A 25,292-nucleotide genomic window follows, 5' to 3' on the forward strand; every position below is an offset into this window, starting at 1 on the left:
GCCCACATTCTCTGCCAATCCATGGCGCCATTGGGACAAACATCCTTCTCTGAGCTGATATCTGTCGGAAATCCTGAGATGCTGGCTACCTTACAGGCAATTCATAAGACCTGGGCTTCTCTAAACTAAGTTCTTACAGGGACTTCCCTGGCAGTCCAGTGGTTAAAACTCCGAGCTCCCAATGCAGGGAGCCTGAACCCGCATGCCACCAGCTAAAGATCCCATATGCCACAATTAAGACCTGGCGCTGTCAAATAAATAAATAAAATAAGACCTTATAGCTCATGAAATATCTCCAGCCTATGTCAGGGCTAAAGACTACCCTGGGTATTCTCCAACTCAAGGGAGAACAAGTCAGCAAATTCAAAGGCTTTGTTTCTATCTCCACTGTTCTTCCCATAGCTAAGCTTGTAGGTAATTTATTCCTTGTCTAATTAACGCCAATTAACAAATCAAACATGTTCACATTTCACACTTCCCTCATATCAGGGATCTACATTCACTGTGCATTTAAATTTGTTGCAGCTTGAATTAAATGATAAAGCATGTATTTTAAAATAAAATTAAATATCACTAAAATCAATAAATGTGTTAGTGTCCCCTCTCTGCAACAGATATGACCCACCCTGTTAGTCCAGAGGTCTAACATCCATGCCAGTCCAGAGGTCTAACATCCATGCCAGCCCCGAAGTACCAAAAAACCCCCACTTGAAATCTGTTCCTGTGCCATGAAGTTCTTCTCCATTTCTTGGCCTAGGTTCTGGTTACATTGGGGGGCTCAGTTTGTGAAATTCATTGAGTTTTATACATGCATATGCACTTTGCTGTATGTATATTATGTGTGCATACTAAGTCGCTTCAGTCGTGTCCAACTCCTTGCAACCCTTACATTTCCCTTCCCAAAAAGCGCTTTCTTATAGAAAATAAAGAAGAAAGTTGTTCTGGTCCCATAACTCTATAAAACTATTCAAAAAACCTTCAATTCCATTTGGTTCAGTGAAGTCAGATTAAAACCTCTGATCCTCCAGGACTTGGGGCTTGCTTTCTGACAGACACCCAGAAACCACCCCCCGCCCCCAGCCCCACTGGGGGTGGAGGAGTGATTTTGTTCCCTTCAGCCTGGACTGCACTGGGAGTGGGCGCCTCCACGCCAGAACTTGGGAGATGGCTGTTCCCTCCTCGGCGTGCCGGTTCTTACTGTAAGTGTGCTGCGGCTGCAGGAGGGTTAAGGTTTTTCTTGGTGACAAAACCCCAGTGGAGTTTGTAACTCTGTTTCCCTGAGTGTGTGGAAGCGGAGGCGGAGAGTGCTGAGGGGCAGCCGCACCTGTGTGAGTCATCCCAGAGTGCCCAAGGCGGGCGGATGGAGTGAGTAATCCTGCCTCGATTGTGTCACGCTCTCTGCTCTTTGAATCGGGTGGATGGAGGAAGAGGAGAAACGGGAGCCATGGGGGAAACACGGTGTGTTTAGGGGGCAGGGTTTGAATCGGGAAAGGTTCTACAGGCTGAAGGGAGTTAGCGTTCGGCCTTGGGTGGGGAAACCAGGTGGAAGGGTGCACAAGGAACGCTGCAGCGCCGGACCCCACGTGCCCAGTGAGGAGGTGGGCGGGCCAGGTGGTGCCCAGCCCCGCCCCGCCCCACCCCACCTCACCCCACCCCACACCTACTTGACCTGGACTTGTCGGCTCCTAAGAGATCCCATTCGTTCAACATTTATTATGGGCTGGGCTCCACATTAAATGCTTTAATACACTTGTTCATTGGCTCCTCATGATAATCCTTTGAGTTAGACATTACTGTGCCCTTTTGCAGTTTGAGGAGACGGAGATTCAATTAGGTTATGACTTGTCTCATATCACACAGTGTGAGCTAGATGTATTGAAATGATGTAAAGAACTAGATGTATTGGGTTGGTCAAAAATTCATGGAGGTTTTTTCATAAGATGTTACAGAAAAACTGACATGAACTTTTTGACCCACCTAAAGAAGGAGCCTCCTGGTGACAAGGACTAGACCCATCTCCATCTGGTTTAAGAAAAAAGTGGAAATTTATTGACTCACCCAACTGAAAACCTCAGGGGTAATGGCTTCAGGCATGGCTGGGTCTCTAGCTCTCAGCTTTGCTTTCTTCTCTGGTGACTTCATTCTCAGGCTTTCCCCAAATGGTGATGGGGAAGTGCAAAGATGCTTCCTAGCGATTTGGGACTTACAGTTGATGAGTTAGCAGCCCCTGTAGAAGGAGCACTTCTCTTTCTGGTGGTTCTACCAAAGTCCCATTCTGATTCTCACTCGACCAACTTGGGTCACATGCCCATCTGTGGCTGGACTATACTAATTGGTAACTCCAGGAGTTTAGGGTAGGATGAGCCTTCCTAAAATCACACAGACTGAGAATGAAGGAGAAGTTATTCCTCCAAAGAAAACAGGCACAAATTCTGACAGCCAAAATCCACAAATGCTTACCATGCTAGACTTTAAGCCAAGGTGGGATCTTGGCATGGATTTAGAAGAAAAAGATTCGTGGGAGCCAGAACTCAGGGCATGGAGTCAGGATTCCCTGGGCTGTGGACCTTCCTCAGTGGGACCAGGTCCTTGCAGAACTTGTGTGTGCTTACTGCTTCCGGCCTCAGCATCTGGGCTTCCCCCCAGCCTTCCCCCAGCCCACAGGGCCTTTTGTCTCTACTGGTCTGGGTCAAGGGCAAGCAAGGCCAGGTGTAGCATGTAAGAAGCAGGCTTGGGGGCAGAGTGCAGACTGAGCCAGGCAGAAGGCCGCAGAGAGTGGGGCTGTCGTCTCGGCCACATCAGAGGCTGAGAGCAGGTGTGAGCCGGTGGCCAGCTGTCCCCAGACTGCAGCAGGTCAGAGACAGCATACAGGCTTCAGGGGCAGCTCTGGAGAGACAAGCAGGGGCCTGCCTTTCCGCTGCAGTCAGCAAACAGCTGAGCATCGAGGGCAGGATCAGCTTGCAGAAACCTGGGGAGCCGGCAAAGGCTGACCTTGTTTCTCCATTCTCTTCCCCTCCACGTGTTGTGTTCCCTTCCTTCAGAGCCTCTGTGTTCTCTCCCCTAACCAGACCCTGTTGTCCAGTGAAAAGCTGATGCCTCTTTGTACTCAGGTCTGAATGATTAATGAAGTCCCAGGCTGTTTCTCCCTGGAGCAGTCTGGGTCCCTGCCCGCTGGGGTTACTCCTGGAGTTGGGGGTTAGTAGTATTAGCCCCTTTGAAATTGAAGGCATGAAAATGAAGGAAGGGTGTTTTTTGTTGTTTTTCGTGGTGAAGGAAGAGCCCTGAGCAGGTTCAGGCATTAGGTTCTCTTGGTCCTCCTCCGCCCAAGGCTTTTTATTTAAGAGCGTCTGTCTTCATCAGTCTGTCAGCACCACAGCCGTGCAAGGCACCCAAGCTGGGCTGTCGGACACAGGGTTCGTTTTCTGGCCTGACCCACTTCACCCAAGGACCCACGCCAGGTCGTGAGCCTGCAGAAAGCTGGGGGAGTAGAAGATTAATTATTCCCTTTTCCTCTCCATAGGCATTGCCTGTGCCTCGTCACCCTGTCTTATCTGTTCAGGCTGTTATCACAAAATACCACAGCCTGGGTGGCTTGTAAACAACAGAAATTGATTTCTCATAGTTCTAGAGGCCGGAAGTCTGAGATCAGGGTTCCAGCATGGTCAGGTGAGGGCCCTCTTCCAGGCTGCAGACTTCTCTCTGCATCTCACATGTCAGAAGGGCTAGCTCTGCAGGGCCCTCTTTGTAAGGGCACTAATCCTGTTCATGAACGCTCCACCCTCATGACCTCGTCACCTCCCACAGGCCCTACCTCCTAATTACCATCACGGTGGGCATTAGGGTTTCAACATGAATTTTGAGGGGCACAAACGTTCATACATGGCATTTTGGTTAGGGTGGGGAGTCCCTCTAGTAACCCTCACATCTTCTTTCCTCTAATTGCTTTGGGAAATTTGTCGCTTCTCCCCAGGGTACCACACCAGCCCACAGAGCCAGAGAGGACCCCTGTCCCCCATTCACTTAGCTTGCAGATACTAGCAGTTTGTCTCTCCCATTTTAGGTTCCAGAGACCCTTGACCCCCTCTCTCCAGACACTGCCCCATCCCTCCTAAGGGTATCAGGCAACACCCACATTCATTACACCCAGCTCCATGCCAAGTATTGCCAGGGCTAAAGGGAGTAGAGAAAGTCATGCCTGACCTCAGGATGATTACAATCCAAGTAGGGATCAAGACTCTCTAAAGTGTCTGGTCAGCCCTGTGGACTCTCCCATAAGCCTTGTAAGTGGGTTGAAGAGTAGCTCTCAAAAGATATGTCCACTTCCTAACCCCTGGAACCTGTGAACATGACCTTAGTTGGGAAATGGGTCTTTGCAGACCCATTAATTAAATTGAGGATCCTGACATGAGGTCATCCTGAATTTAAGATGGGCACTAAATCCTAAAGGAGATAAGTCCTGGGTGTTCATTGGAAGGACTGATGTTGAAGCTGAAACTCCAATACTTTGGCCACCTCATGCGAAGAGTTGACTCATTGGAAAAGACCCTAATGCTGGGAAGGATTGGGGGCAGGAGGAGAAGGGGATGACAGAGAATGAGATGGCTGCATGGCATCACCGACTCGATGGACATGGGTTTGGGTAGACTCCAGGAGTTGGTGATGGACAGGGAGGTCTGGCGTGCTGCGATTCATGGGGTCGCAAAGAGTCGGGCACAACTGAGCGACTGAACTGAACTGAACTGAAACCAAAAGACAGGTGTCCTTACAAGAGAAAGGCAGAGGGAGGTTTGAGACATAGGCTGAGGCACAGACTGGAGTGATGCTGCTGCAAACCAAGGAACACCTAGGGCCCCAGAAGCTGGGAGAGTCGAAGAAGGATTGTTCTCTAGAGCCTTCAAGGGGAGCGCAGCCCTGCTGACACTTTGATTTCAGACTTCTGGCCTCAGAACTGGGATAGAACACATTTCTGTTGTTTGTGGTCATTTGCTTTGGCAGCCCTGGGAGCCTGAGTCACTCTCCTTTCCTTTTTGTCCTCAGATCCAATTAGACAGGCAGGAGTGATGTTCATGGAAAATGAGGACTCTGTGTCCTGTGGTCTGTGAACCTTGTGGCCTCCTGTGGTCTCCCTCTAATTTAAGCAAGTCCCTCTGATGCCCCAGTTCTCTGGGTTGCACTGAAGAGAGAGGGTTGGGAGCACCTGTGTCCTCAGAGGGCAGGGTGGCTGCGGGGAGCTGGCCTGTGCATCAGGGACCCCTGGGAAGGTGAAGGGGTCCCCTGAGGATGGTAGTTCCCTCGCAAATTCCCCATGACAGCAGGAGGGGAGGGCAAGAGTGGGGTGACTGCCAGTGGTCCAGGAGGCTGGTAAAGGAGGGCGAGGCAGGCGTTCAAGGAAGGCTTCCTGGAGAAGGCCTTAGATGATAGAAATTGAGCCTTATATAGGGAGGGATTTGGGTCCGCAGGCCCAATGGCACTTAGACGAAAACCGGCCTCCTTTCTGTGGCTTGCAAGACTCCTCATGGCCTCTTTTCCATCTTCCATCTTTGCTCTGTGTCTGCCTCTGTCTGAGCCCTCTTGCCCTGGAGCTTTGTGTGGCTGGCTCTTCTCCTCCTCAGTCTCCATGGAAATCAGAGACTATATCCCTTCCATACACATCCCCTCCCCTCCTAGAAGCTAAACACCTTGAGAGCAGGGCCTCCCCCATCTGTTATCAGTGGAGCAGGCTCTCCATCAAGACAGTGATGGATGGATGGATGATTGGAAGGAGGGATGGGTAGATGGATGGCATTTCAGATGACAAAAATAGCAAGGAAGAGGGAGTTATATGAGGATATATTCGTGCATGCATATATGCTGTGGATTTTGAAGAGGAGAGGCTGCCAAGAATAGATCAGCCTGGACAGACCACACGAGGCCAGCCCTCTCCTATTTCCCCTGTAGCCAGTACCCTCTCATTACCCCCATGCAGTGGGTACTTGCCCATTTGTCAGAACACGTGCCTGGTTCATGGAGTTTTTCCGCAGGCTCCGCATGGCTGGGGTGGGGGATCCCCCACAATGGGTACCATGTCTGGTGTTTCTGCTCTTCCTATGTGCCTGAACCCCCAACTCCTGCTCAAGGAATCCCTGTAGTTACCACACTTCACAAGGAGGAACTTGGGGTTAACAGCTCTCAGAAGTTTCAGTCCTTTCTTTAACCACTTCTCCCGACCAGTGAGAAGGAGCCATGTCCTCATCTCTCTCCTTGAAATAATTAATTCTTTAAAAGCAAATGCCAACTACCAAGACCCCTCACGTGCCACTAAGATGCTTCATTAAGTGCCTGGTATCCTGTGTGGGAGGGAGAAACACTCTGCCACCTAAATGCAGGGACCTCCTGAGTCAATGCCCACCTGTGTGTCCCTGCCCAGAGTGGACACTCATGGTGAGAAGGTCAGGCCAGATTGCAGGGGGGCGGGGGGTCAGGCAGAGCCAGCCTCCCCATGTGATGCCCTCCTGCTTATGAGGGTGAGCATCCCCCTGTTCCCACTGGGCTGGCACCTGCTCAGCCAGGCTGGGGATGGGGGTGGGGCATTAAGGGCTCCTTAAAGGACAGGGAGGTTTGCCATTTCGGGGAGCTCTTCCTCCCCGAGTCCACTAGGGTCACCTCTCCTTCCGTGCCTCGTTGGTCTGTTGGTCCTTTTGCTCATTCCCTTGCTCACTCTTACCCACTCACTCATTCACTCGTGTCTGGTCAGCAGAGACTCCTGTAGCGCAGGGCATCCTCCACAATCGGTGCTTGTTTCATTGCTTGCTTCATTCCCACTCAGCCCCCAAGGCAGCTGCTCCCCAGATCGCCAGCCCAGCACCTGGTGTGGAGGAGATGTGAATCACATTCCCATCACACACGCAAGAACATCCTCAGTGGCTCTCACCGCCTTACATGATCTGAGCCCAAGGAATTCTTTGGAGATTTGTTGCCTTCTCTCTCGCTCTCACTATCTTAGCTTCAAAACCCCAGGTTGAAATCCCAACTCAGCCACTTAATAGCTGTGTGACTTAGGACACGTTCTTCAACCTCTCTGAGCCACCATTGCCTCCTGGGCAGAGTGGGGATAGAAAAAGCAGTTGCTTTAATAAAGTCGTGGTACAGGGACTCCCCTGGTGGTCCAGTGGTTCAGACTTCATCTTTCAATGCAGCAGGTATGGGTTCGATCCCTGGTCAGGCAGCTAAGATCCCATATTCCTCACAGTCAAAAAAAAAACAAAAAAAAACCCCAACATAAAACAGAAGCAATATTGTAACAGATTCAATAAAGACTTAAAAAAAAAACTTACAAGAAAAATTTAAAAATAAATTAAAGTGGTGAGGATTAGGTCAAAGAACCCAATGGGAAACTCTTAGCCTGTGCCTGGCAAGAGTAACCACCTAGCTCCTATTATCCCTCACTCCTCCTCTGACCCCTCAACGACCCCACCCCAACATGCATCTTAGGACTGTGAAGGGAGCAGCCACCAAGACCCGGCCTTTCAGTCTCCAGATGAGAATGCACAGGCCCTGGTGTGGAGGGGCCTGTGCACACAGCCAGCCTGCCGCTCTGGCACGACTTGAGCCCAGGACTCCAGCTGAGTGCCCCTCAACCTCTCAGCCCAGCCCAGAGTGGCAGGAAGAGGGGCCTCCGCTCACAGGCTCAGGCCCTATTGGGCTCAACAGGTCTCTTCTCTGCTTTCAGGAATGAGTTAATCCTGAGGTCTGTCTCAGGTCCTGAGTGTAATCTTCCTTACGATGCTTATCATATTTCTGGGGCTGCATCTGCCTGGCTTTGAAGGCTCTGGCAGGGGCCTCTCCTGGCCTTGCCGTAAACGGGCTGAATTACATTTACAAGAGGCCTTTAATGCCCCGTGAACCCGACTTCCTTAATGGGGATGTTCCTCCTCCTCCTTTCTCTTTCTCTCCCTTTTAATATGGTCACCGGTTTGGCCTTCCAAGTGTGGTTTGGATTCCTAACAGAGAAGTCAAGACCGTAGAGTCCCTTCCAGATCTGCCCTCCCTCCCCCTCCCCTCCCCGACTCCTGGCAGCCTGTGCCAAGGCCCCAAGAAAAGAAGACAGTGCTCCAGTCAGGATTTCAGTGAGAAGGAGGGAAGCCCTGTTGGGAGTCCAAAAACTCAACTGGGAAATAGCTTGTACAGAAATTCTCCTCTGACTTTATACCTGAGCAACAGACCCACAAGCTTTGGGAGGGAGATGGGAGGTGTCCAGCCTGGAGGCATGACTGCAGAGGGTGGGCTTGAGGGGCAAGGTAGGGTGAGGAGCCCTCCCAGCCCCCTCCCTGTTTCGGCTACCCCAGCCCTCTCTTCTAAATTTCTGCATGTCTGGAGGCCTTAACTGTCCCTTAACTATTAATTTTTTTTTGCTAGTTCTGTCTCAGCAACTGGATCAGGTCCTATCTGATGTATCTATGTCTATATCTATATCTGTATCTGTATATCTCAGGAATACCAAACCCAGTCATAGGCTTGGCCAGCCCTGAGATGGAGGTCCAGAAGAGGGACCTAGTTTGTCTCCCCATCTCTCTGCTCTTTTTTGTCCTGCGATAGGATGAGAAAGAGCAGGAGTGCTAGTTTTGGAGGGTGGATCAGTTACTTTTTCCCCCTTTGAAAGAAGCACAGGACAGAGCCAGGTCTGAGGGCCAGCCCGCCCCCAACTCCGGTCCCCGCCCCTCCAGGTGCTCTACCTCCCCGCAAGTGCTCCAGGTTCTTGTGGGATACCGTTGGGCTGCTGGTGTCACTGAGCCTGGGTGGCCTCCAGCTCCTGACAGCTAACCGGCTCGGGTAGAAGGCCCAGAACCCTGCTCAGGGCCGCCTGTCATTTCATAGGTCTGGAGAGCGGGTCTCCTCCCACCGCACGTTTATCTCACACGCCATCCCCTCTGGCTGTACACGTGTACTTCCTATGGCCCTCAGGCAACAGATCGACAGGCAGCTAAAAAAAGGGGAGGAGACAAAGAGGCCAGGAATACCAACTCTGTGACATCTTCTCCCGAGGAAAGATGGTCGCCTCTCATGTCTTGATAAATCACATTTTATCTCCTTTCAAAAGGAACACATGGAGGAGCCCATTCATCTTGATGACACCGTCGTCTGCACAGTGTCACCTCTCTGCCTGGGACGCGGCCCCTCTACCAGGCTTCCATGAGAAAGGGAGGAAGGGGAGCTTGAGGGAGCATCTGAGAGAGGGAGGGAGGTGCTTGGATCAACAAGGGCCTATTGGACGCCTGCTGTATGCAGAGGCTTGTGCTCAGTGCAGGTGTGGTGAAAGAGGAGGAAGCAGCCGCTGCAGGGCCTCCGGTTGACGCTGAGCGTGGAGGGGTGAGGGACACAAATGAGCAAGAAGTCACACGCGATTTAATGAGTTAGGTACTCGGCAGTCTGGCTGGAAAAGGGCTGGTGACCAGTACCTGTGGTGACAGGGAAGTCAGGGAGCACTGTAGCAGCTGCTTCCAGGGCCCCCAGGGCCCCTTTCCATCCCACTCTGCCTGCCAGAGTCTGCTCACGCGGACAACTGGGAGCTTTGTCCTAGCCATGGGAACATCCTCAGCCAGGAGCGCCTGTGAAGCAGTGCTCTCAGAAGCTCAGACAAGCAGGGCGTTGGCGGTGAACACCCCAGTCTCCTCGCCCTCGTCGAGGATACCTCTGTAGTGCGTTCTACACGCGCCTCGAGTTCCTCAACAGACCTGAGCTGCCGCCATCGGGTGATTAACTGGCAGGGTGACACTTCCTTGCCTGACCTGCCTTAATTCCCAAGATCAATTCCCAAACAACTTGCACTCACTTCCTCATCTCTGGGTCCACTTCTGGGGAGACAACCTAGACCAACACAAGGCTCATGCTTGGTGACTCAGTGGTAAAGAATCTGCCTACCAAGCAGGAGGTGTGGGTTCGATCCCTGGGTCGAGAAGATTCCCCTGGAGGAGGAAATGACAACTACTGCAGTGTTCTTGCTTGGGAAGTCCCATGGACAGAGGAGCCTGGTGGGCTGCAGTCCATGAGGTCGCACAAGAGTCAGACCCAACTTAGTGACCAAAGGATAACAGTAGAGGAAGCTTAAGTATCTTAACCTGCAGTCTATTTATTTGTTCACTCAATGGGAATCATCTCATTTAGGACTCCTAAATGAGATGCAAGTGATTAAAACGCATCTCCAACAAGTTTCAATGTTAAAAAATTGTATTATTTTATATAAGGGAAAAGTCCCAGGTAGACCCTGGGTTCAGGAACAGCTATATCCAGCGGCTCAAATGATGTCAAATGGGTCTGCCCTTCACCATCTCTTGGCTCTGCTTTTCAGTCATTCAGGAAACATTTGCTGAAGGAATTCTCTGGTAGTCCAGTGGCTGGGACTCCACGCTTTCACTGCTGAGGGCACAGGTTCAATCCTTGGTTGGAGAACAAAGACCCCATAAGACACATGGTACAGCTGAGAAAAAGAGGAAAGAAAAGGAAAAATTATTGAGCACCAGCTCTGTCCCAGGCTCAGATCCTTTCTCTTGGTTTGTTTCCATCTCTGGCAAGGATAGAGATGGTCACTAGGAGCTCCAGGCCTTCATCCTGCCAGCTTAGCAAGCGTGGGAGCAAACACTGGGAGGAAGAGGGCACCAGCAGAGGTCTCAGGGCCGACCCTCGTTGGTCCAGATCCTGTCCTCTTGCCCGTCCCTGAGCCAATCACTGTGACTCTGGGTAGCTAGACTGGGTCACATGCCTACCATTGCTGACGGGGGTGTTGTCAGCTCCACTTGAACCACACGGTTAGAAATGGAGGAAGGAGGCTCTCCAGAGGGGAACTGGGTGGTCTTGGGACAACAGATGCCTGTTAAAGCCATGAAGTGAGCCCCTCACCACATGCTGGGCTCTTCGGGCCCTAAGATGAGTCAGACAGGCCCCTGGTAGAGGGGGCTCACGAATGTCAGCAGTACATGGCAGAATGTGGTGTGTGTCTTAGGACTAGACAAAATGTGTAGGTATTCTGGAAAAAGGGTAATTACTCTCAGCTCGGCAATCAAGGAAGTCTTCTAAAAAGGAGGCACTGACCTGGACATTGATGGCCACTACGCATCAGACCCAGGAGTTCAGATTCTAAGTGTAACCAATAGAGAAGGTTTGGGAGCTGGCATTTCCCAGAAGCCTTGCCCATACTTGTAGAGGGATCTACCAGCCCAGCTGAGGGGTCCATTGGGCTGGGGTAGCCGCTCTTCCTTGTACTGGCCTGTGCCTGCCCTGGAAATAGCCACCCACCTAAGCTAAGAATAGGAATTCCTGCCCAGCTGGCAGGAACGAAGGCAGATTTCTCAAGGAGGGATGGGCCTGAAAACAAAGCATAGCGTGTGGGTTGGGCCACCCTTTGTATTTATTCGTGAGGTCACTGGAGAGCCGCACCCACGTTGGGGCATGGATCCTGCCATTAGACCCAGACAAGGTGATTTGGTCAAGATGGCAGCCTCTGGGGCTCCTCACCTGCCCCAGAGGTCCTGGACCCTCAGCCTGGGGCGTCTCCTGCCCCCAGGGAGAGGTGACCACTCCTCTCTTGTTTCCTTGGCAGCGGGCGGAGGTGGGGGCGTTTGGTGGCCAGCTAAGATGCTGAGAAGCTGAGGGAGAGGGAACGTGGGGTTCCAGGTTCCTATGGCAGCTTCACCCAGAATCACCCCGCTCATGAGCTTCTCTTCTTCCAGGCAAAATCCTCTTCCGGAGGAGCCACATCCGGGATGTAGCTGTGAAGAGGCTGAAACCCATCGATGAGTACTGCCGGGTAAGAGGGTGTCTGAGGCTGGGGAGGGGTGGTCCACCTGCCAGAGATTCTGTGCATCTAAAAAAGAGGGTTGTCCATTCAAAACTCTCTGCTGTAGTTTAGCAAGTGCACCCTGAGGCCCGGTGTTTCCTGGCCAGAGGGGTGGGTGTGGGTGTCCCTCAGGGAGGGGTCACCCCAGGACTAGACTGCCTCTGGGGCGCAAGGGCTGTGGGCTCTACTCCTTTCAGGATACGTCTGTGTTTACAAAACACTCCTTTAAATCACTTCCACCAGCTTGGGGGCTCTGTGCAGGGACCTCCGCTGAAAGGATTTCGTGTGTGGCATCTTGCTGGATACAGGAGAACTCTTTCTTTGAATTCTCTTTGGGACATTTTGGAATCAGTCTCGGGTTCAGTATCATCTGAAATGCATATTTGTTTATACACAGAAGTCTTGGTAAATACGGACGCTCATGTACACATGTTTATAGATGAAAAAACTCACCACACAGACACACACACACGTACGTACGTACATTAGAACAGCCAAAGCCCCAAAACAGACAGGCAGTGACCGCAGGGTCATGAAGCAGAACCCGTTTGTCTTTCTACTTTGTCCAGAGCCTGGGACCCCTGCAGTGAGGACGCGAGGCTGCCACTTCGGTGGCCTTGGAACATGGCCTCTAGATGGCCAGACCACCTGGGTTTGAATGCCTGCTGGCTGTGTGAACTCGGGCAACTTACTGAACTTCCCGGAGCCTCAGTTTCCACACTTGTCCAATGGCAAGGAGACTGGTACCTTGCAGAGTGTAGCCGTGAGGATGCAGTGACCGGACAGGCGCAAGGCAGCCGTGCAGAGTGTCCGCACAGAGGAAGCATTTGATGGATGCTGGCTTTTTGTTATTATTATTACAACACCCAAACAATTCAGTGTTATCACGGGGCACTACTGGCTTTTAATGGAGATGGAATTTCCTAGTTAAGTGAAAACTGTTGTGGAGTCTGACTCAAGAATCTTGAGGAGAAGCAAGTGGATGATAATGTTTTGTTGTGAGTGCTGGTATTAGAGTGAGAAGAGCTGGGGTTGAATCCCAGTGCCCCACTGACTAGCTGTGTGACCCTGGCAAGTTGCTATACCTCTCTGAGCTCGTTTCCTGATCTGTAAGATGGGGGGTAAAAATAACTGTCTCATGGGGTTCATGAAGGGGTTGAGCAGGAGAATGTATCTCACAGTGTTTGTAACTTCTGAAATGTTCTGTCCCTACATGGAGTTGTTACCATAAGGCTCCTTTCTGCATAAATATTTTGTAATTTGGAGTACTTGTCAATAATAAAATATTTAAATAAGAACCTAGTTGCTCAATTATGTAACTGTGTTCCCAAGAGGACGGAGAAGCAAGCACTCCCAAATATTCTCCCTTATCCTAAGTTTGAATTTTGTGACTGTGCAAATTATGCTCAGTCACTTTTTCTGCCTTTAAGGTAAAAGGATGCCCTGTTGATGAATTTCCTTAAGCTAGAAGTTTCTCTTCTTCAGATCAATATCCATTTTTCTCTTTTAAGGGCAATCGCCAATTCCAGTTAAATTGATGGCTGCAGCCTGCGTGTTTATTTCTCTTTATTCCTGTCTCAAGCAGTTAAACAAATGGGCAGAGCTATTTGAGGAAGGGCACAGGGCAGGAGGAAGCCTTTTGCCACTGGGACCTATGGTTTACATCAGCCTCGGCCTCCCTGAGCCGGTGGAGCCCAGGGCATTTGCAGTTGGGCTCCATGGAAATGCCGTCTCCTGGGTTGTCTGGAGCAAGAAAGTGATAACATCTTATCTCCTGGGATCAGGCTTTGAACAGGACTCCTAAGTCAGGATGAGGACTCTGGGGCCCCAGTGGTGCTACTGCTGGCTAGGAAACCATTAAGTGGGGTCTGCAAGAGGAGAGGGGGCCCCCTAACCTAATTAGCATAGATGTGAACTGCTCAGAGCCAGGCAACAAGAGCAATGTCACGGGTTCACCAGGCCGCCAGGCGGCTTGGAGACGGTCATTTACTCTGAGAATGGCAGAGGGGGGTGGGGCAGTGCAGAAGTGACCTTTAATTCTGCTGAACTTGAAAGCTGGGATCTGTGGTCCGATTGTCTGAGACCTTGGAATGACCTTGGAATGATCATTAGTGATAAGTCCAGCTGCAGTCCGTGGTCACTGCCTTCCAGCTTCACAGGTCACAGCCCTGCCACGCAGTCGTCTGGTCTGTGCCACTCAGGGTCCAGCCTTTCACTTGGCATCACTGCGCCCCCCAAGCCGGCCGCACAGTCAGGGCCATGTGCGGTCCACTCCACGGCCAGCCCTGTCTTGCTTCCACCTGTCCTTGGACATGCTACTCAGAACCTCTAGAGTTTGATTTCCACTACCTGCCTAGGCAGCTCTGCTTGGCTGGCCAGAATCTTCCTTGGACCTGCTAGAGAGCATGGGCTCCGAGTCTGGGATTTGCTGGGGATTCAAATGCGCCCAAGATTGTGAAGCTGGCTTTGTGCACGGCATAGCCAGCTCCTCTGCCAGAACTCAGATATGGAAAGTCTGACCATCTCCCCTAGACTTAGGGCTCCCTGCCTTCGCTGGCCAGCCAGCACCTCCACCTGATGGCAGTTTCACAGCCCAGATCTCAGTGTTAATTTTAAACATATATGAAGCAGATTGGATGAACGTCACGGAAAATTTACCAAGCGCCAGTCGGCTGATTGTTTTATGTGGCTCTTGAGGGCCGCTGTCTATCAAGAGGGGTTCCAAAGGCTTTTCTGTTACCCCATAAATTAATTTAATGGGCAGAATGGTTATGCGGTTAATATTTAATGGTTCTGTGGCCTCAACAATTTGAAGACTTTCATCTCACTAACAAGCGTGAGCTATACTTTGGGGGCTCAGATGAACAATCTAGCCCATAAATGACTCCATGTACCCCATTCCTGTGTGTGAAATACATGTTTGCAGTGTTTGTCTATGGGATAAAATAAATATCCCAAGGGGTGGACAGTGAGAAAGGGTGTTTGAGAATAGTCCGCCCACCCTCTGCCATGTATCACTGTTTATACAAGCCTCCATTTCCTGGTGGATGCAACTAGAATTTTTTGTTACCCCAAAAGTTGAGTTCCCTTCTATTATCCTGCGGTCCACCATCAACTTGGTTTTAGAATCAAGGACTTCCTTTGTTGGAGGGATGAGAGCTTGGCTGGAATTTGACTGAGGGAAGGACTCCAAGCCCAACAAGGCAATCAGCCCTGTTGGGGTAAAGAAAACGCCCCCCTCCCAACCCTCTGCATTTCCCAGACACATTCATTTTCAGCCCCACTTCCCAGGTTCAAAAACTGAGGCTATTACTTGGAGGTTCTTAGCTCCAGCCATTCCCCTTCCCACTGTGAGTGTTTCCCACCATGGCCCATCATTATCTCTGGTGTTAATAAAGAAAAAGATTCATGTTGCAACAGAAACAGTCTTCTCAAAAGCAGCACCTGGCGAGCTCAGTCCTAGACACCGGGAGAGTTACTTTGTTCCTGTGTCCCTTATGCTAAGGCAGGCCTGGGCTAGCAGTGTTGCTGATGGGGGGAGACTGAGGCAGAGCCAGGACTGACGCATTCATGCCTCCTGAGAGGTCTGGTGCTCGGAGGAAACCCAGCTGGCAGCATCTCTTCATCTCCTCTGGTCCAGACAGACTCAGGGAAAAAAAAAAACACAAACATTTCCAGCCTGGGATCAAGCTGATAGTGTCCATTTTCCACTGAGAGGTCTTCTGAGGAGCCTCATTGCCCAGAAGAACCGCTGAATGGCTCAGCCAGGTCCTCTGTGGTTGGTTCCATGGGCCCCCTGCCTTGCAGCCCAGTCCGCAGAAGCGCGGCCATCCGTAGCTAGCCAGACTCCCCTAGGTCTCCTCCACCCCTTGGTCTGTGCTGGCCTCTTTCCTAGGCATGCTTTCAGCTCCCAGGCCCCCCTCCCAGAAGCCTCCCACTCCCCAGGGAAAGCTGACCACCCTGAGTACTCCGTGCAGGCTCTGTACTGCACACCCACCCTCTGTAGCGGGTAATTTCTGTGTGTCCATCTTCTTCAGAGCAAGAGCCCCTCGAAGGCCCCATCTGCTGTCTTTGTGTCTTCACTAACCAGCATGAGGGAGTCCAGCCAGTATCTGACAACAAGATGCAGAGATCACACACAGGCAGAGGAAGCCTCCAAGGAGGGTGACATGTTCCCGAGGCCCCAATTTAATAGGATCACTTGTGAAATGGCTTAAACAGCAATTGCGAATTAAGCACTATTTCCATTTCAAAAGAATTTGCTGCTTAGATCCTTCAAAAAGAGAACTCATGCGTTTGAAATACTCTGATTTATGCAAGTTCGGTGAACTCCCAGCTTCCGAGATGCTGATCTAAGAGGAATAATCTGAGCAGGTTAGAAGCAGCCCCAGGGGTGGGAGTGGGGGCAAAATGGGTGGGACCCCAGCCCCCCTCCCCGGCCCCAATCAAGAGTTCCTGGGTTTTTACCTATAAGATTTCCATTGATTAGAAGCCAAAACGATGCTGCTAAAAATAGGAGAGTGTTTGATCCTGTGGAAAGAGCAGGGCTCCCCCAGTTGCTTTGACAAATGCGGAACTTTGCTTTTTTTTCGTTGCTTTGTTCTAGGGTAGACAGACGTTACCCAGAATGGTGGGCTTCTTGGAGAGGGGTCATTTGGAAGCACAGGGTCTGAGCCGAGTCTGCCTGGGGCCTCCCTCCTGTGCCACTGCTGTACTTGCAAAGACCAGGTTTGTGGTAGGTTAGACACTGAGTTCACTGATCATGGTGCCGTTTAAAGCCCTAGAGTCAATGACTGTTAAAGCTGGAAGAAACTTCAGAAAGTCTGTAGCCTGGATTTGCCTAGCTGTGTTCCACCGGCTGTTAATAGGGATTGTTTGGAAAACCAGCTCCACCATCAGCAACCTGTGGGCGATGCTGAAGGCGGTACGGAGTTGCAGATGAGACAGAGCATAGGCTCTGGACTCAGAGCACCTAATTCAAAATCTTGCTACTTGGTAGCTGTGTGGCCTTGAGAAATGTTTTAACCTCTCTGTGCTTTAGTTTCTTTTTCTGTAAAATTGGAGTCATAGTCATACCCATCTCTTAATGTGATGATTACATGAGTCTGTCTCCCAGGACGTCATTATTATTCATAACTACTGGCCTGAACACAGCTCTGCAGGTCTCTTGCCTTTGCTGTGCTGATAAACATGTTGCCCACCAAGACCTAGAGAGGGATCTACAAGGCACCATTTCACATGTGCCCACAGAACTCATTTTATCTCATCCAACATGTGTTCCGTGAGCTAAGTTTGAAATTGTAAAGCTAGTCTATTTTATCCTAAAAGGAGCAACAACCAGAGAGGTGAGGTGAGCTGCTCAAGGTCATGTAGCAGTACATAATAGCGGAATTGGACCTAGAACTGAAGTCTCCTGACTCTTGTTCTTTCCAGTATGCCTCACTGCTCTCACCTAATGGATAATGATAATGAAGACAATAGTATAACTAAAGTTCACTATTTTGAATTTTTTATTTATTTATTTGGTGTGTCAGGTCTTAGTTGCAGCATGCAGAATCCTCGTTGTATCATTCAGAACCTTTTGTTGTCATACACAGACTCTCTAATTGTGGCACACGGGCTTAGTTGTTCTGAGGCAAGTGGGATCTTAGTTCCAGGACCAGGGATCGAACCTCTGTCCCTTGCATTACAAGTCAGATTGTTAACCACTGGACCACCAGCGAAAGTAAAACTGTGGTCGCTCAGTCGTGTCCGACTCTTTGCGACCCCATGGGCTATTGCCCACCAGGCTCCTCTGTTGATGAAATTCTCCAGGCGAGAATACTGGAGTGGGTTGCTGTTCCCTTCTCCAGGGGATCTTCCCAACCCAGGGATTGAACCCAAAAGAAAGCTGAGTGCCGAAGAATTGCTGCTTTTGAACTGTGGTGTTGGAGAAGACTCTTGAGAGTCCCTTGGACTGCAAGGAGATCCAAGCAGTCCATCCTAAAGGAAATCAGTCCTGAATATTCAATGGAAGGACTGATGCTGAAGCTGAAACTCCAATACTTTGGCCACCTGATGCGAAGAACTGACTCATTGGAAAAGCCCTTGATGCTGGGAAAGATTGAAGGTGGGAGGAGAAGGGGATGACAGAGGATGAGATGGTTGGATGGCATCACTGACTCAACGGACATGAATTTGAGTAAGCTCCGGGAGTTAGTGATGGACAGGGAGGCCTGGAGTGCTGCATGCAGTCCGTGGGGTTGCAAAGAGTTGGACATGACTGAGCGACTGAACTGAGCTGAACTCCTGCATTGCAGGCAGATTCTTTACTGTCTGAGCCACCAGGGAAGCCAGGACCACCAGGGAAGTCCCTAAATTTTACTGTTAATTCAGTGCCAAGCACTGTGCTAGGCTCCTCATATCCACGATCTCATTTAACCTCCTAATAGGCAGGTACCCTATGAGATCCATCGTACTGAGTCCAGAGAGGGCAAGCAAGGCATTCAGTATCACATAGCCTGTGAACAGAAGAGCTAGGACTCAAACTCACGTCTGCCTAGCCCTGAGTCCCTGACTTAACCACCTCATCATGGTGTGCATGCTGAATGCCCAATGACAGCATTTTAGGTCTGAGCCACAGGTGATGCCCCTGAGGTGCTCACAGATTGGCCCCTACCGGCTCCTGCAAGAAGAGCTAGGTTTGGAGGTTCCCCACTCTGGTTGTCATCACCAGCCCAGGCCTTGGGGACTGACTGCTCAGCACCCAGCGCTCCTGCCAAATGATCTTGGCCGGAGCTGGGCTTGGCGGCGTCTCTGATGGAAGCTGCTCTGAGCCAAGAGCCTCTTGTCAGCCTGAAATCAGGACGAGCCCTCAATGTGGCTCCCCTCAGGGCTCTCTGTTAAATAAAGATGCCGCAGTGGTTTGCCCGAAAGGCCTCTTTGTCTGAGGCCCTTCCAGCCCACGCGTCCTCTGCCCTGAGAATGCCGGTCTCTGTCGGTATGAAGAGCCACTGTGTTCACCGCTGCCGCTGGGGGAGCCAGGCGGCCGCTCTGCGCCCGAGTGGGAGGGCGCCTGCCCTGGCCCCCTCCCTCTGCTGTCAGGGAGGTCACACTGGCAGCAGCTCTGCACACAGCCTGGGTCGCTGGGAACGCTTCCCTCCTGCCCATCCCGGCCCATTAGTGCTCCCTCCTGACCCCTCCTGCCTCCATATGCCACCAGGGGCCCTTGCTCTCTGCACAGCCTGCGTTCCATTTCTCTGTCTCTGCCGCTCAGTTTCCCTGTCCCTCTCCATGTCTCTGTCTGTCTGCTTCTTTGTCTCTGCCTTTCTCTCTCCTCTCTCTCTTCCCATCTCTGTCTCTCTTTGTCTCCGCCTCTCCCTTCATCTCTGTCTCTGTCTGCATCTTTCTCTCCTCGCCCCCATCTCTCTGTCCCTCTCTCTCTTCTTCCTCAGTTTTTCTTTCCTTCTACCCTTCTCTCCTGGGGAACAAAGCAGCACATACCATGTGTGTTAAATGAAAACTTGAACACAATAGGGATAAATCCACCCAGGCTGTGTCTGAGCACAGACCTTTATTCTGCCACTTACTTCAGATGTGGCTTCACCCCCGGGAGCCTCAGTGTCCCCACCATAAATGGAAGCAGTGATGGGCACCTCCAGGACAGTACGGGGTCTGCCTCACTAGATGTATACTTGTGAGGGCAGGCGCTGTGTCTGGCTCATGCCTGTACCACCCAGGCATACACCAAAAGGCTCCCTGCTTGTTGGATGATTGGAGAGTCCTACAACAGTGCCTGACACGTGGTAGTTGCTCTTTGAATGTGAATTTTCTTTCTTTTGTTTTTCCCTGCCTGGTCTTGGGGGTGTGATCTGTTAGAGACTCTTGGAAAACTGCAGGCTCTGGAAGGAACAGCTGGGAGTTGCGCAGTGTGTCTTACCTGCTAAGATCAGGTCTTGTCCCCTCTTGCCCGGCTGTGGGTTTGGCATCCGGAAAGGCCGCTGTGCTCCATGCCACACTTGAATCACTACCTGAGCAGCTCAGCGAAGAAGTAAACGATCACGTCCCTCTTCCTGAACACTATACCTCTGTCAACGCAACCTAAGGCCACATGTGCTTTTCTTGCCCCTCTATTATGTCCTATTAGGGCCACACACCAGAGCCTTATTCATCTATTCATTTGAACAAATATTCACTGAGTGCCAGGCCCTCTTCTAGAATCTGGGCAGTCAACAAAACAGACTAAAATCTCTGCCTGCATGGAACTTCCTTTCTAGCAAGGTCTTTCCCACGTGCGGGCAGGCCACGTGGCCTCCCTGACTCTCGGTCTCCTCCTCAGGAACACGGGCATGAGATCTGCCCTCGTGAGGACCATCATGAGGTTCCCAGGGGCCACACTCATGGAGGCCCAGCAGGGTTGGCACAGGGGAGCTGCTGGGTCAGGTCACTGCGCCTGAAGCAGCGCCAGTGCAGGGAGGCTGGGGAGGCACAGGCCCCCTCTGGCTGGCCGCTGCTCCGGAGCCTGCTTATCAGCAGTTCCTCACACTCCTGTCGCCCAGGGTTTCCGTCTTTCTTCCCTTGGCTCTAGCCCAAGTTCCAGGACTGGCCCTGTCCCCCAGCCCTACTTTGACCTCATCTGTCTGTATTAAAGGATCACCCCAGTGTCTTCTCTCCATGCTGAATGAGGGGCCCAAAAGCAGGGCTTTGCCTGGCCTTACCCTACATCCCCCGACCACTCCACTGGACTGGGCTGGGTCAGCGGCGGTCCAGGTACCCAGGCTGAAAGGTGTGGCATCTGTGCTGGCAGGAAACTGACCACCCCTGACCCTCGTCCCTCACTGTCCAGCAGCGGGCTCTCACCCCTCCTGAACGACCAGCTCACAGCTCCCCTCACCCCTGCCTGCACAGTCATGCTCCTGGGGATGCCCACCTCCTCCCGCCTGCCCGAATCCTGCACACCCCTCGGGCCAAACTCCTGCCCACTCTTCTAAGAAGCCTTTCCACACCCTTCAGCTTATTCTGCTCCTTCCAGGCTCAATTCAGGGTATGGCCCTGTTAGACCATACCACACCCAGCCTCTGGCAGGGTCCCCCGACCCTCACCTTGACCAGTCAATTCTTTTTTTTTTTTTAATTCATCATTTTATTTTTTAAATATTTATGTATTTTTATTATTTATTTTGCTGCACCGGGTCTTAGTTGCGACATGCAACTAGTTCCCTGACCAGGGATCGAACCTCGGTCCCAGCATTGGGAGTGTGGAGTCTTAGGCACTGCACCATGAGGGAAGTCCCTTGACCAGTCAGTTCTTAGCTGTCTCTCAGAAATCAGCTTCAAAGAGACTCTCCTAAAACCACCTCCTTTCCTAATCTTCCCAGGTCTGATCAGACTCTGTCATAGCACCCTACTGTCCTTGGTAGAATGACCAGCTGACTTGTCATTAAATAATAATGGTGCAGTGAGTACTTATAGGCTGTGAGTATCTGATGAGGCTGGGGTGTGGCTAATGTGGGGGATGAGGGTGGAGGGAAAAGGCCTTGGATTGTGGAGTTAAGGATTTTGGACTTATTCTGTGGGCAAGAGAGAACCCTTTCAGGGTTCATGCAGAATAATATGTTCCTAAGGACCCTGAGACCTAGGATTTACTGGCCTCCTCCCCCCCACTTTTTTTTTTTTTAATTTGGTTGGCTAGTTGTTTAGTTGGTTACTGGCTAATTAGATGGTTGGTTGGTTGAATTGTTGGCTGGATGGTTGACAGGTTGATTGCTTTGACTGTCTTCTCTCCATCCTAAATGAGGGGCCAAGAAGCAGGGCTTTGCCTGACCTCACCCTGCACCCCCAGCACTCCACACTGGACTGGGCCGGGTTTATTAGTTGACTGTGTGCTTAGTTCATTAATGGAATGGTTGGTTAGTCGATGGGAGGGACGGATGGATAGATGGAGGGAGAGTTGTTTCATTAGTCAGCTGATTAGTTCATTTCTTGGCTAGTTGTCTGGCTGGGTGGTGGGTGGGTAGCTGGTGGCACCTGTTCACTATGTCTTCCCCAGCACAGTCCTCAAGCCTCCCCCAGTCACTGTTGGCCAAGCTGACCTAGCTTTTGGTTCTCCTGCTCCCAGTGTCATCAGGCCTAACGCCCTTTCTTCCCATCTTTCCACAGGCCCTTGTCCGGCTACCGCCCCATATTTCACAGTGTGATGAAGTCTTTCGGTTCTTTGAGGCCCGACCAGAGGACGTCAACCCCCCAAAAGAGTAAGTGCTCGCCCAAGCCTCTCCCATGAGGCCAATGCTGAGGCCGGCCTGGAGAGGCCCCAGACGTGGGGGTGCAGTGGAGGGAGTGCTGGCCAGGCCAGCGGGCTAAGCGTGGACCAGAGGAAGGAAGAGCAGCCTCCCCAGACGCCTGTGACCAGGGCTTGTTCCTCACTTCTCTGACCCCAGACCTGGCAAGGGCGGGTGTCTCTGCATCTGGGGAGCAGGTTTTCGTGCAAACTCTTTCTGGTTCACAGCTTATTGTCAGGAGCAGACGAGATAACAGAAAATACAAGGTCATGCCGTTCAGACATGGGATTAGCAGTCGTTGCTCTTATTTGTTGACACTACCGAGCGCCCAACTGACATGTAGTACCAGGAGGGCATGTGCTGCCCAGGCGAACCTCACCCACTGAGTAACCCAGCGGTCCTATATTATAGGATCTGGCAATAGATCCTATAATTATTATCAAAAACAATGAGTGCACACAGAGTGTTCACCAAATGGCTTTTACCTGTAGCATCTTACAATAGACTTAGGGAGCCCAGGGGGCTTCCCTAGTGGCTCAGCAGTAAAGAATTGCCTGCAATGCAGGAGACCTGGGTTCGATCCCTGGATCGGGAAGATCCCCTGGAGCAGGGCAGGGCAACACACTCCAGTATTCTTGCCTGGAGAATCCCATGGACAGAGGAGCTTGGCGGGCTACAGTCCACAGAGTTGAAAAGAGGCGGATGTGAGTGAGCAACTTAGCTTGCACACAAGGTAGCCCAGTTTTCAGAGGAGGAAACTGAGGCTCATGAGGTTAGGAGGATTTTCCGGAAGCCATACAGCTAGTTGGGTATGGGACAGGCACGAGACTTGAACCATAATCTTTTGATTCCTCATGGTTCCGAGATGGTCGATGTTCCATGCTGGGGAGAAATAGGGAACCAAGCGGGTCTTTTTTCTTCTCTGGAAGCAGGATACCCTGGGCCAGGTGGTCAAGATGACCTACTAGGTCATGCTGGAATCTCGCACATGTGCCCAGACTCCATCCTAGGCCGCAGAGTCCCCGGGTCCACCTGGCCCCACCACTTCCCAGTTGTGCTGGCCTCTCAGAACCTCTTGTTCTCCTTCCTTCCATGGGGAGAGGAGATGTCCCTCCCCAGGTGGGTTGATCCTTGGAGTCACACATGATCGTGTGCCCAGAGGGATTGTCACTGGTTGGGTGAAGGAGCAGGTGCATGGCCATAAAATCAGCTGACCCTGCCTCTGACTGGTGACCCTACACCCACTCTCTGGCAGTCAGCTAAATAAGTTGGTCTCATTTCACCTGTACACTAATGGCATGTGTGCGTGTGTGCTCAGTCGCTTCAGTCGTGTCCGACTCTTTGCAACCCCATGGACTGTAGCCCTCTAGGCTCCTCTGTCCATGGGATTCTCCAGGCAAGAATAATGGAGTGGGTTGACACGCCCTCCTCCAGGGGATCTTCCCAACCCAGGGATCGAACATGCATCTCCTGTAACTCCTGCATTACAGGTGGATTCTTTACCACTGAGCCACCAGGGAAATGGACTAAAGGCAACAGGTTAGCCTTTTACCCATCCCTGGAAGGCCCTCAAGGAACGGTGGAAACCAGGCTTGGGGAGACAGTTACGTGTTCGTGAGGCTGCAGGCATGGCTTTGCAGGGCAGGCTCTGGAGTCCATACCCACCACTCAAGTCTCTGTGATCTCAGATCATTTGCCCAGCCTCTCTGTGTTTCTATCCCTGAAAAGCAGGAATGCCGGACTCCTGGGCAGTCCAGGGGCTTACTGAGATGACACGTGTACTGAGATAACCCGGCCAGTGCTACTGGCCCATTGGATGGGAGGTTGTGGAACAGAATGGAACGTGGCTCCTTGCACACTCCACCTCTGCAGATCACAGCCTGGCTTTTGCAGGGAGGAGTCATAAGGAATTTAGTCTCCAGGTTTCCATGGCAACAGGGGTTATCTGCCTCTTCTTGAGGTGGTACCGGCCACCTGGGCCAATTCACATCTCGTCTGGCAAGAGAGGGCCTGAGAACAGAACCACTCCAGCACGAGACAGGTCTGAGGGTCAGGAGGTGGGTTTGGCTGTGGCCCCAGAGTTACAGTTTTCTCAACCCTGGCCCCTCTCAGCCTCCAGGACCTGCAAAGAGAGACCTGTGTTCCGTGCAGAGCGTAGCTCAGACCCAAGGGTGACCCGCGCTGATGATCTGTCAGCCAAGTGTTTGCATCCCTCCCTCTCAGGACTGCGTGCACCATCCCTCCCTCTCAGGACTGCGTGCACCATCCCAGACCACCATACACCTCCCCCCTCCATCCTGAAACATAAACACGAGATCGAGTAACAGCGTATTTTGACTCTGGGGCGACTGTGGAGTGGCTTATCAAATTATCAAAGCCTGTGGATTTAATTGGAATTTTGCAGATAACCCCGGCCTCTTTCAAGTGCGCTGCTGCGGGACCTCTGAGCGCTCAAGGGGCTGGGGTGGGGGACTGTGGCCCTTTCCATCTTGCAAGGAAGACAAGGTTGCAAAACAGCCCAGCTCGGTGGGGGAGGTGGGCAACAGGCCCCAGCCCCTCGGCTTTGATCCCAGGCCACTCGCTGGCTTCCGTGGGTGGAGAGCGGGGCCCACCTCTGGGCTGCCAGCCTTTGCTGAGACCATGGGCCCCACACAGAAAGGGTGTTCTTTATAGAGACGTTTGGTAAGCCTGGCACTGGCGGCCATGGTGGTTCTGCCTTCTTATGTGGCTGCTTAAGAATGCAAAGGTTGCTCCAGTGCCCTGCCCTCCTCTGCTCGAACTACTGGCTAGCGGGTCCTTCAGCAGCACTGAACTCTTCCCGGGGGGCTCTGGCTTAGGCCCCAGATCCTGGCATTATTCTAGATTCACACCCCTGCATCCAACCCGTCACCACATCCTTCAGGCACCACCTTCGGCATACACCCAAACGCTGACCACATCTCACGTCAGGCACCACCTTCGGCATACACCCAAACCCTGACCGCATCTCACGGTCTCCCCGGCTGCTACCCGGGGGGCAGGGGGGGCAAGCCTTACCTCCCCTGGATTCTGGCCTCACTGTTCTCCTGTTTCTGCCCTTGCCCTCCACGGTCCATTTTCAACACAGAGGATGGAACGACCACTTAAAAATGTACATCAGATCGTGTCCCTCTTCTGTCACATTCCTCCCTGCCCCTGGTGTTGCTCAGAGTCAAGGCCCTTCCGCCTGCTCCCCCCTTGCCCCTGGTG

At 51.8% G+C, this 25,292-nt stretch overlaps 1 protein-coding gene across 3 annotated transcripts in view; it reads left to right on the plus strand.

Moving 5' to 3' along the window:
* Positions 1-25,292, plus strand: part of SH3PXD2A (SH3 and PX domains 2A) — a 246,986-nt gene that overhangs the window by 114,145 nt on the left and 107,549 nt on the right. For all 3 annotated transcript variants that reach the window (XM_005888033.3, XM_070363555.1, XM_070363556.1), the window contains exons 4-5: positions 11,703-11,779; positions 21,946-22,037. In XM_005888033.3, coding sequence (XP_005888095.2) covers positions 11,703-11,779; positions 21,946-22,037 — 169 coding nt within the window. The remainder of the gene's footprint in view (positions 1-11,702; positions 11,780-21,945; positions 22,038-25,292) is intronic.

Source organism: Bos mutus, chromosome 26 (genome assembly GCF_027580195.1).
Source record: "Bos mutus isolate GX-2022 chromosome 26, NWIPB_WYAK_1.1, whole genome shotgun sequence".
NCBI lineage: Eukaryota > Metazoa > Chordata > Mammalia > Artiodactyla > Bovidae > Bos > Bos mutus.